Genomic DNA, 18,718 nt, shown 5'->3' on the forward strand with positions numbered 1-18,718 from the left:
AATTTTTTTTCTGTAATATAAATATATAACTGAAAAATTTGCGAGACGGGTATTTTTTTTTTATATAGACTGATATTATTTTTTGTTTTTAAAACTGAGAAAGCACACACATTGTGTCATCATGATTTTTTTTTACTTTTCTTTTTTTTTAATATTTATTTTACGTGTATTGTATATGTGTAGCTATATCATAGGACTAGCTAACTTATTCTTCATTTTAAACGCGATTTTCACTTAACGCGATTACAATTAATAATTCTTCTCATATATTATAATATCGAGGTGGAGAGAATATTTTTTTTTTTTATTTCTTCTTTTAAAAATTCTTTCCCTCTTTCACTTTTATCTCGCAGTTTCAATCTTTATAATTCGTTCATACACATTTTTTTTTCGCAAATCGATTTTTGTTAATTTTTTTCCAATGTTTTGTTTTTTTAAACATTCATTTCACACATTTATATTCAACTTTCATTCCTAAAGTTGTCCAAAAAAAAATTTGTAATTTCTTCCAAAGTAATATCTGTTTATTATTTAAAACTATATTAATTTATTTCGAAAAATTCAAATTTACAAAAAAGACGAATGATTTTTTAATTATGAAAAAAAATTTTTTAAATTGGTAATTAATAACTGACAATTTTAAATCTAACTGTTAGAATTTAAAAATAAAATTGTTTTAAAATTAGAAAATAAAATTTTTTTGGACAACCAGTTTTATTATTTTTTTTTTCTCAATATTTTCACATACCATTTTTCTTGAAAGTACCTTTCGATCATGTACATATGCAAATATACATTTCAACGGTAGCGATAAAGTGTTTTATTTTTTATTTATTTTTTTTTTATTATTTTCTTTTATATATCGTCAATAAAATTTCTAGAAGAATGTCAATGATCGACGCTCAATATAGTATAATGTATTCAATAAATTGTTATTTGTAACTCTTTCGGGAAAACATTGAAAACTCGATACTAGGCCAACTAATGGAATCTGCCGACGTGCACAGTTTTGTAATTTTTTTTTTCAATTTAAAACAGCCAAAAAAATTTTAAATTCCATTTTTAATTAAAAAATTTTTAATTCTATTTTTTAAATATTTCGTTTTGAAAAGTCTTAATGGAACCAAATTCGAAAAATTTTAAATTAAAAATTTTGAAAAAACGTCTACAATTTGGATTTTTTTTATTTTTTTAGTTCTCAAATGTTGAAAAAAGAAGTAATTTTAAAGAATTTAGACTTAAAGAAATTTCCAATTAAAAGAAATTTTGAGATTAAAAATTTTTTTTAAGTAAAAAAAAACAATTTTTTATTTTAAAAAAACAAAAACTGTGCACGAGAGTGGAATCTCGTCAGAATTTCTGCATATAAAATTTATACAGTTAGATAAATGCAATGACTGGAGCAACGGAAGTTCCTCAGTTAATGATTTCATTTCTCGCAGTTCGCTCTTGTTAAGGAATATTTTTTTTTTTTTTAATATATATTTATTAATTAATATTTCTTGGATCTTGGTGTGTTTTCGATTCGCTGTCAGGTCTTAAATATATATTTACTTCGTTTCATTCTTTTTTTTGTCAATCTTTTTTTTAAAATTCTTTTTGCACGTCCAAGTTTTTTTTTTTTGCAAATTTTGCATATCTAATATAATATAGCTTATCTCGATTTATTATCTCGAGAAAAATTCTACAAATGAGAAAAATCAACAAATAAAAACAAAACAAATTATTTTACAAAACTTAACAATATTTTTTTAAAATTATAATTACTAATTAACAATTAAAAAATTGTTTCGGGTACAAAACGACTAGAATAATTATTAAAATATTATTTGAGTAAAGAATATTTATCGCTCGATAAATAAATAATAAAAAAAAAAAATTCTTCGATTTTTATCAAAAGCAGAATTTTTGAGATAACTTGAATAATCACTCGCAACGTTTCTTGAACTTATTTTTAAAAAAAAATCCAAAACGATAGTTGAAAAGAAAATTAAAAATTTTTTGAAACATTTTGAGTGATTTAACTTTATTTTTAAGATCTACCGATAAAATCGATTTTCAATGTGAATTTTTTTTTTTTTTTTAATGCAGTCGTGCGTAAAATTCTAATTATAACATCGTTACTTTGAGTACGTATATATATATTTTTTTTCATTACTTTATTTATAATATATATATATATTTTTTATTTATTTATATTATCTTTATATCATGTATTTCGGTCGTAATTATTCGTCTTCTCTATAATATTTCCTTTACTTTCTCCCTAATTTGCACAAATTTTTGTTTCTTTTTTCAAATATCGATTTTCATTAAATTATAGACGACAATTTTTTTTATTTATCTCTAATAATTGTTTTTTTTTTACATATGTATATTATAATGTATATAACTCGAAGCCTTAATTTACAGCGTTGAAAACAAAATATTTTCTTCAAATAAAATTTAATTCACTTTTTTTAAAAAAAATTAAACATGTATAAAAGATGTAAAAAATTATTATTCATTTAACTATTATAATAAACGTGTAAATAAATAATTTAATAATTTAATTAATAACAAATAATTAATAACAAATTAATAACAAATAATTAATAACAAATAATTAATAACATATTAATAACAAATAATTAATAACAAATAATAACTAAATAAATATAATAAATAATTTACAAAACAATTATTTTAATAAAACTTAGGAAATAAGTAACAACTTTTTTTCTATAAAAAAAATAATTTAGATGAATAAATTCAATCGTCGTCTATCTGAAAATCGAGTTTTGTTAAAAGATTTATTTTAAAAGTTCAATGTTTTAAAGTCCATGTGGAAAAAAAAATTAATCAATTTCAATAGAAAATCATTTCATTATTATTGTATTTAGAAAAATTTAAAAAGAAAATTTCGAGCATTTTCGTTATATAATTAGTTTTGAAGCAATTTTAAAAATAAAAAATTTGTTATTTTGACGCATGACGAAAAAAGCTCGAAATTGATAAATTCTAATTTTTTAAATTGATTATCAAAATTTTTTTTTTCGCAGGACTTTTTTTTTAAATTTTATTTTTACATAAGCCACGGCGAATTTTATTTACGACACGCAATAATTGATTTTTTAATAACTAACTTATTACAATATATATTCTACTCTTTTTCACATTCTCCAACACTTTATTTTCACTTCTCTTCATTCACAAAACGTTTATATATATATATTATTATTATGATGATAATATAATAAAATACCGAATCTAATTTTTTTTTTCACCGAATTTTTCAATTTTATAATGTAAATTTTTTTTTCTTTACACTTACTTTTTTTGAAATTTTAAAATTAAACTTTAAAATTTTGCGAGTGTTAAAAAAAATTATGTTAGTAAAATTTTTTAATTTTGTAAATGGTTACATTGAAATTTTAGAAATGTAATCCCAAAAAAATATTGCCGAAAAATAATTTAGAAAAAAAGTATTCAAAAATTGGGTGGAAAAAAAATTTATCAACGGATTTTTATTAATTTTTACTTTATCAAATCTTCCAGTTTCGATTAATTTGTCAAAAATGGAAAAGTTGAAGTTTTCAATAAAATGAGGAAAGAGTGACAAAAGATTATTTTTTCGAATTTTTATCTCAACAATATTTAAATAAAAAATTAAATTTAGAAAATAGAAAGAAAATAAAGCAAATTATACTCGCTAAATAAAAAAATTTAATTTTTTTGAGCTTATTTTGTTACAAAAAGTAGTAAATAAAATAAAAATTATTTAAATTTTTTTTTAGTTTCTATGTTTAGCTTAAAGTGTAAAAATGTAAATTAGAAAAATTGAAATTATTCATCACTTAAAAAAAAAATCTTTTGCCAAAAATTCCTCAAAGGATAACAATTACATTATATACAAACTTGATTATTTTCCGTTGCTCTTCGCGCTAAAGGAATTTAAATTTCAATTTTTTTTTTTAAAGATGATTATGTGTTCAAATCCTGAAGAATATTAATTTTTTTATATGTAGATGGAAACACGAATTTTATTATTTTTAAACAGATCAATAGAATATGATAGCAATTTTTTTTTCTTTCTCTCTCTCTTTCATTTTTTCCATTTTTTCATTCATTCTCTCATTCTCTCTCCTATTTCTGTTTTACTCTTCTTAATTTTTGTTTCCTTATCATTTCTCTCGTTCTAATTAAACTATCTACCTAACTACACCTCTCTCTCTCTCTTTCTCTCTCTCTTTTGAATACGTGAAGGAGAAACTAGATTGTATCGAGAAAAGTGAGAAATCTTTAAAAATTTGAGAGCAAATGTTCAATAAAAATAATATATTAAGAAATTTCTAAAAATTACAAGTTTAAAAAAAATCTCAAACACTGAATGTTGTGTCATTTTTTGAGATTTCTCTTACTTTCTCTCTCTCTCTTCATTTTTGAAGAATTTAAGAGATTTTCTTTATTTGAAGATGAGAAAAAAAGGGAAACTTAATAATAATAATTTGTAAAAAATTGCAAAGAAAGCTCGATTATTTGTTTTCTATTTTTTTCTTAAACCGCGTTGGCGAAATTTCCCTTAGAATTTAAAAAAAAAATCTTTCAAGCGCCCCAAAAATTTTTACCATTTGAAAAACAATTTTTTTCCAATTTTCTTATTTTCATTATTCTTTTCAATGACCAAATTTTTCTATTTCCCTTTTGTTAATTATTTTCCATTTTTGTATGTTAGTAAAAATGAAAAATAAAAAGCAAAGAGACAAAGAAAATTCGTATTAGGAGAAAAAAATAATTTTTAAAGTTAAAAAAACTCACCAGAGAATTTTCGAATTTTCAAAATCGAGTTTTCCATGGGCGAAATGAGAAAAAATTCATTTAGCTCGAACAGCCAACGCACATTCACTTTTCTGTTCCTTTTTTTTTTAAATTTCTTTACAGTTTTTTTTTCTTCTTTAAATTTTAGGATTTACGTTGATAATCCCTGCATGTGAGCAGATCGAGGTTTCTCTTGATTATATAATTATATAGTAATTGGTTTTTTTTTTCTTTGCTTTGTTTAATAATATAAGTAATTTAAGAAATCGATTATTTAACTTAGACGTGATTATTAAAGTTGGATTGTTGAGCACAATTGTTGATTTCTACGAGTGACTTTCTAGAGGCGCTGTGCGTCGAACTCATGTCAGCAAATTCGCTACTCGATTTTCCCTTTCGCGGCAAAGTCATTGCTTCGCCAAGCGATGGCAATTCTCGTGGCTTCCAAATTGGTGAACCTGTGGAAATGTGAATGCAGTGAATGCAAAGAATGTTTTTAAACCTTAAAAGACAAATTTTATCTAAAAAAAAAAAAAAAAAAATTAATATTCCTAACCGAGTTCCTTGACAGTTGCCGGTTGATAATTCTCCGGCTGATGGGACGACTGAATCAGTCGCGCTTGACTTCCGGTACTTCCAGCAGAAATAGTTGAGGTAGTACTCAGAGTTAAATGATTAGGCGTACGTCCCAAATTTGCCTTTTTCTCAGCCGCATAAGCCTGTGAGTCCTCTTCACCCTCGGATTTAGTCCCCGAGTCCATTTCAACTTTCACTTCACCTGAAAATTTCTTTTTCTTCAGATATATTTTTCCCAATTAAAAATTATGGTATTTTACATTAAAATAAAAAAATTATTTTTTTAAAAAAATTTCAGCTGACCGGAAGTGTCGCTGATTGTTTTGCTCCGCGAACGAAATGTCTGTTGTTGAGCTGAATTTGCATTTTCCTCGGCGTTGTTGTCCTCGACACTTTCACGATCAACTGCCCTCGATTGACTGTATTTTCGTTTGGCATGATGTGAATTTGCCAACATTTTTTTCTTTGATAATGTTCCTGTCGTAATGGCAATTATGCTACCATTTTGACCTGTTATTTGATTCTTGTCAAATTTCTCCACATGACCAGTTGACATACGCGGTCCAATTGTCATTGGCGGTTGTGTCAAGTGTGGCTTCGTTGATGGTATACTCATATTTCTCACCGATTCCCTTATTATCTGTCGAATTGTCTTTAAAAACGCGTTTCTAAATTCCGTTGTACTAAAAGAGGGGGAAAAAAAAAATAATTTTGGTTACCAGAGAAACTATTTTCTAAAGAAGAAGAAAATAGACAAATACCTATTAGACAGAACGTAAACTTTTTCCGAGCGCCTTTGCAATTGACTCCTGAGATGAATCAATTCCCATAGGAAGTGTGACTCCATGTCCTTGGCGGAACTTGCTCGAACTTGAACTTCCGTTACCGGAATTAAAACTTGATAGCGAATTATTTCCACTTCGCTTGCATTTGCTTTCGTCGAAACACCCTGAAAAATTGTTTCATTCAAAAAAATTTATCGTCGTTTTTCTTTTTGGAATTTGTTAAATTTTTTGTTAAGTAATTTTTTTTATTTAAAAATAATTTTCGAAAACCTCAAAAGACAATTTTAAAAAAGATCGGTTTTTAGATAAAATATCCTCTAAATTCTGTTTTCAATAAAATTTTTAGTTCGAAATTAAATTTTTATTTTTTAAAAATAAGAAAATTAATTTACTACTTACCATTAACTTTTTCTTTTGCCTCAGTCTTTCCTTGCAGAGGAAAACCACTGCTGATTTAAAAACAAAACACATTGCATGAAGTTCGAGGCCTTTTTTGATTTTTCCAAGGAAATCAGATATATTTAACCACTCGACACCTCCATAATAGAGTAAATCTCCTGGACTCAAGTCGATTGGCTGGGGAGAAAGAAATTTACCTTCAAAACTGTTTCTAAGATTAAAATTAAAATTTAAAAAAAAATTATTTTTTACCTGCTTGCAAGATTTTTGATGTTGTCTAAAGAGATGATCGAAAATTGCTCCATATTCTTCGTGAATTCTTTGCATTTCGTTGATGTGTTCGGCAACTTTTTCCATTCCCTTTAGAGCATCTGTTAAAATTTATTTAAAATTATTTTCGATTCGATAATCGAAGGGATTTTTTAAAATCAAAATTTTGTTTTTCACTGTAATTTTCAAAGATAAAATAAAAAAAATAAGAATTTTAAAAAAAATTCACCAATCAAGTGTCTGTGTTCATCGCTGCGTTCATCCGTTAAATTCCTTAATTGCTGCAAAAGTAGGGGATATTTCAAAATTCTCTGAATCGGTTTAATTAAATACGATTCTAAAGTCGAGGAATGTTGTTGTCTTGGATTTCGAGCTTGTAGAAACTCTTGGAGAGCTTGATTTCCTTCGTCTGTTGAAAATTTTCAATAATTTTTTTTTACGAAAACAAATTAATTTCTATTCGACAAAAAAAATACATTTTCAATAATTCAAAAAAAAAAAAAAAATTTGCAGTATAAATTTTAGTTTAGGGGAAAAAATATATTACTGAACGGAAACGGGAAGTAAAAACAATATTTTTACTATTTCCTTTTAAATAAAATTTAAATATTTAGAAAAAAAAATAAAATTCCCTATACTCACTGGGATGTAAAACTTTTTGAGCCTTCGAGTGACTCGCGCAAAACGAGCTGTAAAGCTTGAAGTGATTTACATAAAATAAGAAGGCACTTCCAATGGAAAACAGTACACCCTAAAATTTAATTATTTTATTTTTTTAAATTAAATACTGAATGAATGAAATAATTAATCGATTAAATAATTAATCAGTCATTTACCTTAAATTGACTCGGATGCTCAAAGTTGTTAAAGTCCGCCTCGATTTCAATCGCATGATCAAGATTTTGTAAAAATTGCCTTTGGAATGTGACAATTTCTTGAATATTGCCAAAAAGTGCATTTATCTCGGCACTTGACAAAAATGTTTCCCTCTTCAATGGCTCCAAATAGTTTTCCAGTAAATTATTTAAATTCTAAAATAAAATGTTAATTTTCGTTTTCAAAATGTTTATCATAAAATATCGAGAATAAAAAATAAAATTAGTAGAAGGGAAATTCAAAAATTTTTCTTCACCTTTACGTATGTCCTTTCAGTCTCAACTAATTCGAGAATGACTTTTTTCAATTTCTCAGCGTCACTCAATTGTCGACTTGGCGTCATTGCTTGAGAATGTGAACTAACGACACTTCCGGTTGGACTTGATTTTCGTGTTTCACCTGGTGATCGACAAATGCCCGTAACTTGTTCCGCTGTTTTCAATAAATTTTCAATTTCAAATGAATTTGTTCTCGATGTTGGTTTTCTTGTGCCACCGGGAGTTGTACTCGTACATTCTTGAACAATATTTTCCTTACCTAAAATACCACCCAAAAAAAAATAATTTTTTCCTTCAATTTTTTTTAACAAAAAATTGTTTTCTTTCAAACAATTTTTTCATATATATTTCTTTAGGAATAAATGAACATTTAAAAAAAAAAAACTTTTTCGTTATATTTTCAAAAAGATTATTTTTTTTTAGAAAAAGTTTTTTTTTTGTTTGAATAAAAGTCATGTCACTGAACAGTAGAATTCTTTTGACATTTCCATATAAATACTCGTGTTTTCATTTTAGATTACAAAAAAAAGGGAAGGGAAAAAAAATTCTTTTGCAGTTCGTCCTAGTTTATAAGTCGTGCTCATTAACGTTTCACCAACGATATATCGTTCATTATAAATTCTCCGTGAATTTTTTTTTGTTACAAAAATGCTATTTAAATTCATTGACGAAAAATATACTTATGAAAAGAAATCGCAAAAAACCACAAATTCAATGCCCCGAATGAAAAAAAAATTAAAAATATCAAAATTTTCTTAAATTTAAATAATTTTTTTTATTTAAATTTAGATTATTTATCATCAAAATTAAATTAAATTTCCTTTATTTTTAAATTAATTTTTTTTTAAAATTTCTATTTAAAACAGAATTAAAATTATAAATATAGTGACGACTTTGGATTCTAGGACATTTTTCTATAAATATATAGTTAATAATATATAATATTAAAAGAGAAAATAAATGGAGAATAAATAAAAAAAAAAAATAACGATGACGATATGAGAACTTACTCCATCCGGGAGCCGGAACAATCAGACCGGAAATCATTTCATCGCTGATGACCGGAGGATCAGTGGGTGGTGGAGGACACACGAGACTTTCAATATCGTCAGTGACCCTCATCATTCCCGTGAGATCAGGAGGTTCCGTTCTCGATGAACGCATCATCATACACAGGGCCAATTCCTCTTGTAAAACACTCTCCAAATACATCATATCCAAATCGCTGACAATTGCCCCATTAATTACCATTATTTCATCACCTTTTATAATTCCTGTCACAAAATAATTAAATCGATTTTAATTTTATATAAACATTTAATTCACTAATTATTACGAAATTAATTTTTTTTACTAATTTTTCTGATAATTATAAATATTTTTTAATAATAATATTTCTCATCCCTTATAGCTGAAACATACTATATTCAATTTCTCAATTACAGAGCATGCAAGTAGAAAGGATTTCATCGAATAATAGTTATATTTCTATTTAAAAAAAAATAAAAAAAAGATTTTTCGAAAACCTCAAAAGACAAATAAAATTAACTCGAATGTAATTACATTCTTTAATCACAATTAATATGGAATGCATTCTCATAATTAAGTTCCATCAATTAGAGATTATTCAATTTAATTAGTTTAGTGAAGCTCCTTTAAAAGTGGTATCAATTTGTTTATCTCTTAATTAAAAATTTATTAACTAAAATTAAATTGTTTCAAGAATTATAAATTAATTATTACATTTTTCAAAAATGATTATTAATTTTGATAAATATAAGAGTTCATTTCATCCTTAGTAAATTAAAAATTTTTCAATTAAAATCTAGTAATTCACAAAAGTATTATCTAAATTTGTTCAATTAATTATTTTTAGATCTTTGAAATCTGAATAAATTAAATTCTTTTAAATAAATAAAAATTAATTAACTCATCTTTCCCAACGATTTGAGATTTGGAAAATTATTTTCATTCAGTATTTTAAAGCTATTTAAATTCCCTTTTTATTTTCATTTCATAATTTACACTAGTTATTTTAAAATTCGAGAAAAATTTAGCAAAATATTCACGTTTTGAATATTTTATCATTTTACTGTCATTTTAAATAAGTCATTTGTATATTTTATACCATTCACTGTCACTCAATTTAACTTATTTGGATTTCTGAATTTTTATACTTTTGACGTATAAATTTTTGAATCATGCCAAATATTTTTATAGAAATTTTTTTTTTTTTAATTTTCATTTCTAAATAAGATTTTTCTAAAAAAAAACGTAAAATATTCAACTTCATTAAAAAACAAAAATTGTGTTAAGATTAATTTTTAATTTCTCTCGAAAGGGAAATTTTTTTTTTCTGTTTTCATACGAAGAAAACAATTTTCTAAATGCGGGGGAAATAAAATATAATAAAGTTTAAACCCTATATAATAGTTAATATATCGAATAAATTATATCGAAATTATAAAATATCCGCTTGCGTTGCTTTCAATCAAGATCATTGAAGCGAACCTTGCGTGACTTTGACAAGTCACTGGTGAGTGAATTTAGATAAAAAAAAATCAATCGTTCCAATAAGTCCTCGATTTAATCGTACAATATTTCTATTTACGGATAAGAAAACAATTTTTTTCTATCAATGCTATTTTCATGTTATTTAAATTGTATTATTGAAAAATAACTTTAAATTATATTCACATTCTATTTTTTTTTTTTTTTTTTTTTTGCTTTCTGCGGGGTACCCATTATTATTTCTAAAATCAATACTTACTATACACAAGATAATATATGGCCTTTTAATCATAGGAATTATAATGGCCTTTAAATCTTTTATAGAGAAACAAAATCGAGTTGCGCACAATAAATAATGTGTAATCTTAATAATAAATTAAAAAATTATAAAAAAAAATTCTTCACCATAAAATGGTAATTTTTAAATAAATTTAATTTGTTAAAAAATAATTTAATTTTTTTTTTAAATAAAAAAAGTTATTTAATTTTCTTTTCTTGAAATAATTATTTATTTGCGAATTTTAAAGAGATTTTTTTAAATATGAAAAAAAACTCACCGTTATGCATAGCGACACTTTTATCCTCGACACGACTGACGTAACAGCAAAGCTCGTCTTGACGATCAGAATTTTCTATAAGCTCAGCCTCCACAGAGAATCCCCACATTTGATCCAATGTATTCCTCTGAAGTTCAACTTGATAGAGAATTTTTGCACAAACTTCTACAATTTCGTGCGTGTGAAGCTGAACAAAATTTATTTTTTCTTTTTTCAATTCTCAAAATTAGGAATAATAAATTTAAAAAAAAAAATTTTTTCAAATATTTTTTACTATTTTTTAAAGACGAAAGGTTAAAAAATATATAGATTAAAAATAAAATACTATTTTAAAATACAATTTTTTTTTAAATGTTAATTTATAAAATGAAAATAAAGTAGAAACTAAATATCTATTTAGGAATTATTAATAATAATATATATTTATTAATAATTCCTTTATTTTTATTTATTTAAAATATATTTAAAAAATAATATTAAAAAAAAATATTTCACTTACATAAGTTTCAATCAGATCAGTTCTGTGTGGGACAAAATAATTGTGATCCTCCATATCGCGTCGCTTTTTTACTCGGACAAAATGCTCCATTGCATTTAATCCCTTTCTACTGCATGCACTGGCTAAAAATTCTTCCACAGTCATTGCGTCACGTAAATAAACTGAAACAGTCTTTAGAAAAAAAAAATAGCAAAAATTTTAAATTTTATAGAAAAACTATAAATAATTTGCGGCAAAGAAAAATTTAACAAACAATAAATATATTTTCTAAATTGGAAAAAATAAATAAATATTAAAAAGAAAAAAAAATGATAATTAAAATAAATAATCACTAAAAAATAAACATTATTTTTAATTAAAAATTTTTTAAATTAAATAAATCTAATTAAAAATAAAAAAATATTTTGTTAAATAGAAGAAATAAAAATTTTAATCTTAAAAAAAATTTTAAAAAAAGTAATTTTAAAACAAAAAAAAATTGTTTAAATTAAAAAAAAAGTAATTTAAAAATAAAAAAATTTTAATAGATTTTAAAAAATTAAAAAAAGGTTATTTAAAAATAAAAAAATTTTAAATAGATTTAAAAAAAATTTTTTAAATGTAATTTAAAAATAAAAAAATTAAAATTAGAATTTGAAAAAAAATAAAAAGTAACGAGAAATAAAATTAAAAAAAAATCAAAACAAGAAAAAAATAGTAAATTACCTGATTCTCAGGTATAATGACTTTGACAGTTTTCTCTTCGTCACGTGAAATTTGCAAAGATCTTCTACTTGATGCGCTATTGCTTCGCGATAAAATTGGTGGTCTTCGTTTTGTTGCACCCCGTCCAGTTAATAAATTATTGAGTAACGATGGACTTCTTGCGCAAATAAACGCATGAAAGGACGACATTGTAAAGACTCCAAGTTTGTACAGGGTCTGCTTTGTCGCCCTTGAAACATGAGTGAGCAAGCTCTGGGAACACATTGTTATTATTATTAAATATAGTAAATTTAAATATTACATATTATTATTAAATATATAATTTATATTTAAAAAAAAAATATTTTCTAATACAATATTATCCTTCAACTATTTCCGCTCTAAGGTTACAAAATGACCTTTTTTATTTTTTAATGTCGATGCGAGGACATTTTATTATTTCTCATCCCTTTCTCTATGTTGTATAATGTTGAGAAAAAATAATTTAATATTTTCCAAATACATATTGTTTTTTATGTTAAACGATTTTGTTTATTTTTTTTTTATTTATTACTTAGGAAAAACACAAATAATAAAAATTTTAATACACAAGAGAAAATAGTAAAAAATTTATTTTAAAATTTTCTCAAAAAGGACATAAGCAAGCAATAAGATTTATATCTTTTAATAGACTCAATCGAGTTTATTTCATCGAATAATAGTTATATTTCTATTTAAAAAAAAAATAAAAAAAGATTTTTCGAAAACCTCAAAAGACAAATAAAATTAACTCGGAAAGAAATTACTTTCTTCAATCGCAATTTAAAAAATACCACCTTTTAGCACATAATAAAGCAATTAAATAAAAAATAGAAAAAATTAATTTAATTGAAAAATAATTTAAAAATTAAAACTTTTTTCTTGAATGTCACTTACGAGAAAGTTCTCTACCTTTTTATAAACTACATCAGATAATAGAGATAATTTTTTTTTTCAAAATTTTAATTGACATTTGCTAATAAAATTTTTCTTACCTTTGGATTTGGCAATTCTCCACTTTGTAAACTGGCCATATAGCATCGCAAACGAAATTGTTCACAATGAAGTCGTTCCAAATTTTCCTCCCATTGAACAATTTGATTATTAATTTGTTGCTTCGTTTCAACATCCGAAACAACCGATTGCTGTAAATCTGCCATGTGCTTTAATTTTGAGTCCTGAAAAAAATTTAAAAATACCCTATTTTCTTTAAATCAAGAAAAAAATATTACATAAAATCACACCCTCCATTAAAGGATTTTTCGTAGCCATAATAATAATAATAAAATATTTTTTTCGATAATAAAATAGTAAAAAAAAAAAAATACAAAATATTGCAAACTTACCGAGTCGATTGACTTCTCCAAACGGAAAATCTCTTCCTGAAGCAAGTGCAAAGTTCCTGTCTTGCCACGATGACGAGCAAAGGCAGCGGCACAAGCTGAATGGATGCTGTTCACCCAGTTTTCAAGTTCCACTTGACAAGGAGCCTTGGAACACAATTATTACACAAAATGAAAATTTTTCACATTTAAAGTATTTTTATGTTTTATCAAAAAAAAAATTCTACTTAAATTTTTTTCCACTTTTTATAAATAATAGTTATATTTCTATTAAAAAAAAAAAATAAAAAAGGATTTTTCGAAAACCTCAAAAGACAAATAAAATTAACTCGGAAAGAAATTAAATTTTGGGGTGAAATTTAAAAAATAATTTTTTTTTTTAAATTAAAATTTAAAAACAAAATTTCACCTGGAAAAGATAAGCGTCGCCAAATGCTGTACTGAGACAAAAGATATAATCTCTATCTGGATGTTCAGGAATTGGTTGCATAATGGCACCATCGACAATAATTAAATGTTTAGGTGCCGTTTCAACGGCTCTACTTTCATGGGATTCACATGGATAGAAAAGAAGTGTCGTGCCCTTTAAACAAACCCAATAACCTCTCCAACCTCGTCTTCTTGCTAATTCAATGTGTTGTTTTCGTCTCAAAAGCCATTTTTTCACACTCAAATATCTATAATCAAAAAATTTTTTGTGAAAAAAAAATTTATACGTGAGTTTCCCATCTATACTCCGTCGGTAAAGTAGATTTTTCGTTTTTTTGAGCTAAAAAGAATACTTTAGTGGTGCCATCTACTTCTACTTTACCGACATTATTAGTTATATGATAATTTTTTTTTCTTCTATTATTATTTTTATGGGTCTGTAGCCCGTAAACTTCTTAAATAAATAATTATTATTATTAAAAAAAAATTAAACTATTATTCAATAATAATTAAATTCGTACCCAGCTTTACGAACGGCGCCAGTGCAATTGAAAGAATCAGCGGCTGTTCCCATTGTTTTTCCTCGATATGGGGAATTCATGACACTCTCACCATCATCTTCATCGCTGACAGCTGTCGTTAATGACATTCTGTCATCATCTGACATCTGAAAAATAAATTTCACTTTTATTAAAATAAATAAAAAAGAAAATCAGTTAATACATTTAATAAACAATTGTCAAAATTCAAAGTTTCAAAAAGAAAAAAATTTTTAATTTTTCTGTATAATATGAAATGAAAATTAATTTTTTTTCTTCTTAAACAAAAAAATTGTCGCGAAATTTCATTCTTTTTTTTTTTAACGAAATGAAAAGTGCGACTCGGTTCAAATTAAATAAAACTTGCATCTACGGAGATTTATGAGAACAATTCTATTCAAAAAAAAAAAAACTTCAAGTAACGTTTGCTAATTTGCCGCCACCCCTTCTCTCCCACCACTTTGCCAAAGCTTTAGTTGCCTCTGGCGGCAAGCTCTTCAATTAACCAGGAGTAGGTCTCGTTCAGAGAAAAATTGTTGAGAGAATTTTTAACGCGCGACGCCCTGAGGCTGCGGTCAAGGATGAAGGATAAAGGACAATCCTTATTTTTTTTTTTAATTTTAACGAAATGCTTATTTTGTTTTCTTTTTTTCAGTATCTCAAACCACGAAAAGAAGGATGGATATTAAAAATTTATTTCATCGAGCAATAGTTATATTTCTATTTAAAAAAAAAGTACAAAAAATTGTTAGAAAACCTCAAAAGACAAATAAAATTAACTTTAAAAGTGATTACATTTTTTAATCACAATTAAAATAACTTGTATTTTCCACTTTAAATTATTTGCTACTTTAAAGTATTCACTTATTTTATATTATTTTTAAAAATAAAGTATTTTAAAGTATTTTTACTAATTTTATATTAACTTTGAAATCATTAGAATTTTGACAAATGTTGTTTTTTATTCAAATTAAAAAATAATTATCAATATTTATTTAAATACAATATCGTTAATCAAGTGCCAAGAAATAAAGGGAATAAATATTTCTAAAAAATTTTAAATACAGAGGATTTTTTTTAAAACTTCATATATAAAAATGTGTTCAACAATTATGAAAAATATATTTTACAAAAACAATGAAAAATTTTTTTGGAGACAAATTAAATTTTACAATTTGTGCCAGGATGAAAAATATTAAATATTTTTAAAAGTGTACTTTTGGTGTAGGGGTGAGGGGGGGGGGAGTTTAAAGAATTACAATTTTACGAATACAAAAAATATTCTATAATTTTCATTAATTGAAATATTCTTGGTTTTTAATATACAATTTCACTGCAGTAAAAAAGAAATTTAGTTTTAAATCTAAAATTAAAATAAAAACGGAATATAACAATAATTTAAAATTTGTAGTCATTTTAGTAAATGTTAGAAATATTTCAATATTAGAATAGTGATACTTATTGTAGAATTGATTTAATTTTAATCCTTTACAATAATATTGTTTTAAAATTTTAAAAAAAGAAGAATCACTTGAAAACCAATCACTAGCTTTTTAATTAAAATTTTTTAAACTATATACAATTCTTGAAATGAATTGGTAAATATTTTGTTATTTGGAAATGAAATTTCTCTTGTTTGTCAACTGTTTCTTTTTTTTACTGCAGTTGTTATCGATTTAAAATGTATATATATATATTTATATATAAAGAAGAAAATGTGAATAAATAGATTGTAGAAGAAAAAGGGGGTCACATCGAGGAAATTCGAGTCTTCGCCAAAAGTATACTGGCCTTGATATAGTGGAATTTTTCCTTCACATCTTTAAAAATGGCACAGAAATATTTCGACATCTTTAATCCTTGTATATTATCCTAGTACCTGGTAAAAATTATCTCTTTTTGTCCACTTTGACAACCAACTTCCGTTCAAACTTGATTTATCTGGTGATCCCGGAAAAAAGAGGAAAATCCGTTTTTCTTTTTATTTAAGGAAAAGAAGCAGGGAAAATAGACCAAAAAATAAAAAAAAATTTAGTTTTTTAGTCCAAAAAAGGAATTAGGAAAAACAGGAAATTTCCCAATATTTTAAAATTAGAATTCCTAATTTTTTTTCTTTAAATATGGAAAAAATTTTCAAAATTAATATTTTTTTTTTTTGAAAAAAATTTTTACTCACTGCCCGTTTAAAAAAATCTGCATTACAGGAATCAGTCGATATATGCGGATGATAATGACAATAAAATCCCTCCTTGAGTAGTTTCATATTTTTCTTGCTACTACCATTTATTTTAAACATGATTTCCTTTCTTGCAAAACTAAAACTCTCAATATATTTTTGTGCCCATGTATTTAATGCACCATTTATTATTTGTAATAATTTAAAATAATAACCCTCGCCCAAACCGTTATTAACTTTATCCTCAACACTTTTACAATTGAACCAATATAATTTTCTTGTTTCATTAATGCAAATCACACTAATTGTATGACGTTTACAGCGGCAAAAATATTTTTTACAATGCCTCTTGTGTAATGTCTTTAAATTCTCATAGCTGCTTATTGGATTCACCAAATCCAAAAAACTATTCGATGAACATTTTGACTCTACCATCATTCACGATAAAAAAATTTTTTAACAATTTTTATTGAGAAAAAACATTTTTTTTTTACCAACTCTTCTTTCAAAGGGGGGAAAAAATGAGAAAATACTTTCTTAAAGTATTCTCTTTTTATTGAGTTCTTTTTATAATTTTAGGTTATCTCCATTTTTATAGTCCTTTTCAAACGAAAAAAAAAATAGTATTTTTTGGAAGTATTTTTCAAAGTATTTTGCCACTTTAGATTATTTCCACTTGAGAGAATTTACACTTAAAATTATTTTTCACTTCAAAGTACATTTAAAATTAAAAAAGTTTTCATTTCAAAGTATTTTCCACTTCAAAGTAATTTTCACTTTAAAGTATTTTTTTATACTTTGAAAGAATTTTCACTTTAAAGTATTTTACATTTCAAAGTAATTTTCACTTCAAAGTAATTTTCACTTCAAAGTAATTTTCACTTTAAAGTATTTCCACTTCAAAGTATTTTTTTACACTTTGAAAGAATTTTCACTTCAAAGTATTTTGTACACTTTGAAAAAATTTTCACTTCAAAGTATTTTACATTTGAAAGTAATTTCCACTTCAAAGTAATTTTTCCATTTTAAAGTATTTTCCACTTCAAAGTAATTTTTCTATTTTAAGGTACTTTCCACTTCAAAGTAATTTTTCCATTTTAAAGTATTTTCCACTTCAAAGTAATTTTTCCATTTTAAGGTACTTTCCACTTCAAAGTAATTTTTCCATTTTAAAGTATTTTCCACTTCAAAGTAATTTTTCCATTTCGAAGTATTTTACATTAAAAAGTAATTTCCACTTCAAAGTAATTTTTCCATTTCGAAGTATTTTTTTACTTCAAATTAATTTCACATTTTAAAGTAATTTACCACTTCAAAGTATTTTCCACCTCAAAAAGTATTTTTCATTTCAAAGTATTTTCCACTTTAAAATAATTTACACTTGAAAGTATATTTTTCACTTTGCAGTACTTTTCATTTTAAACTCTTTTACGTACTTTCGATGTACTTGAAAGTATTTTTTTTACTTTAAAGTAGTTTAAAAAGAATTTTTGAATACATTTTCCACTTTAAAGTATTTTTTTTCTCACTTCAAAAGTATTGTCTTTTAAAATCATGAAATGTTAAATAATTTTCAGTATTAAATTTCTTTTTTTGTCTTTTTAATTTTTTTTTCTTCAAATCTCTTTCTCAATATTTCTTGCTTGTCAATATTTTTTTTTTTTTTGCCTCGAGCTATTTCATTAGATTCGGAAAAAAAATTTTTCACAAAGACAAAGAAATCGTTTTTCCAATTAAAAAAATTTTTTTTATTGCGGACGGCGATGAAAAATTTGCCTTTCTTTGGAAATAAAATTTTGAAAGAAAAAAAATTTCTTTTTTTTCTAAATCACTTTTGGAATATTATCACAATCTTTTTCTTCTTCTTTTTTTTTCTTTTTCTTTTTCTTCTCCTGTTTTTTCGAAAAAAATTTTTCTTGCAGGAAATATTAATTTCCACTCTATAAATTAATCTTCCCTT

General features: G+C 24.5%; 2 protein-coding genes across 7 annotated transcripts in view; one reads left to right on the plus strand and one right to left on the minus strand.

The window, feature by feature from the left end:
* Positions 1-18,718, plus strand: part of LOC127290022 (transmembrane protein 70 homolog, mitochondrial) — a 144,682-nt gene that overhangs the window by 21,773 nt on the left and 104,191 nt on the right. The gene's annotated exons all lie outside the window — the stretch shown is intronic.
* Positions 2,919-18,718, minus strand: part of LOC127290010 (protein still life, isoforms C/SIF type 2) — a 35,912-nt gene continuing 20,112 nt past the window's right edge. For 5 of the 6 annotated variants that reach the window (XM_051318349.1, XM_051318351.1, XM_051318348.1 and 2 more), the window contains exons 12-29: positions 14,565-14,710; positions 14,024-14,291; positions 13,618-13,761; positions 13,267-13,449; positions 12,254-12,505; positions 11,549-11,719; positions 11,050-11,236; positions 8,992-9,255; positions 7,960-8,240; positions 7,664-7,858; positions 7,470-7,578; positions 7,057-7,236; positions 6,810-6,928; positions 6,558-6,734; positions 6,135-6,322; positions 5,677-6,056; positions 5,354-5,575; positions 2,919-5,255 (exon numbers count right to left, since the gene is read on the minus strand). In XM_051318349.1, coding sequence (XP_051174306.1) covers positions 5,077-5,255; positions 5,354-5,575; positions 5,677-6,056; positions 6,135-6,322; positions 6,558-6,734; positions 6,810-6,928; positions 7,057-7,236; positions 7,470-7,578; positions 7,664-7,858; positions 7,960-8,240; positions 8,992-9,255; positions 11,050-11,236; positions 11,549-11,719; positions 12,254-12,505; positions 13,267-13,449; positions 13,618-13,761; positions 14,024-14,291; positions 14,565-14,710 — 3,645 coding nt within the window. In that variant the 3' untranslated portion in view covers positions 2,919-5,076. Of the gene's footprint in view, positions 5,256-5,353; positions 5,576-5,676; positions 6,057-6,134; positions 6,323-6,557; positions 6,735-6,809; positions 6,929-7,056; positions 7,237-7,469; positions 7,579-7,663; positions 7,859-7,959; positions 8,241-8,991; positions 9,256-11,049; positions 11,237-11,548; positions 11,720-12,253; positions 12,506-13,266; positions 13,450-13,617; positions 13,762-14,023; positions 14,292-14,564; positions 14,711-16,758; positions 17,612-18,718 lie in introns of those variants that run through there. The other variant, XM_051318352.1, reaches the window with a different exon arrangement.

The sequence above is a fragment of the Leptopilina boulardi genome, unplaced genomic scaffold, assembly GCF_019393585.1.
Source record: "Leptopilina boulardi isolate dan_hultmark-lab unplaced genomic scaffold, ZJU_Lbou_2.1 LbouV2_55, whole genome shotgun sequence".
In the NCBI taxonomy this organism is placed as follows: Eukaryota; Metazoa; Arthropoda; class Insecta; order Hymenoptera; family Figitidae; genus Leptopilina; species Leptopilina boulardi.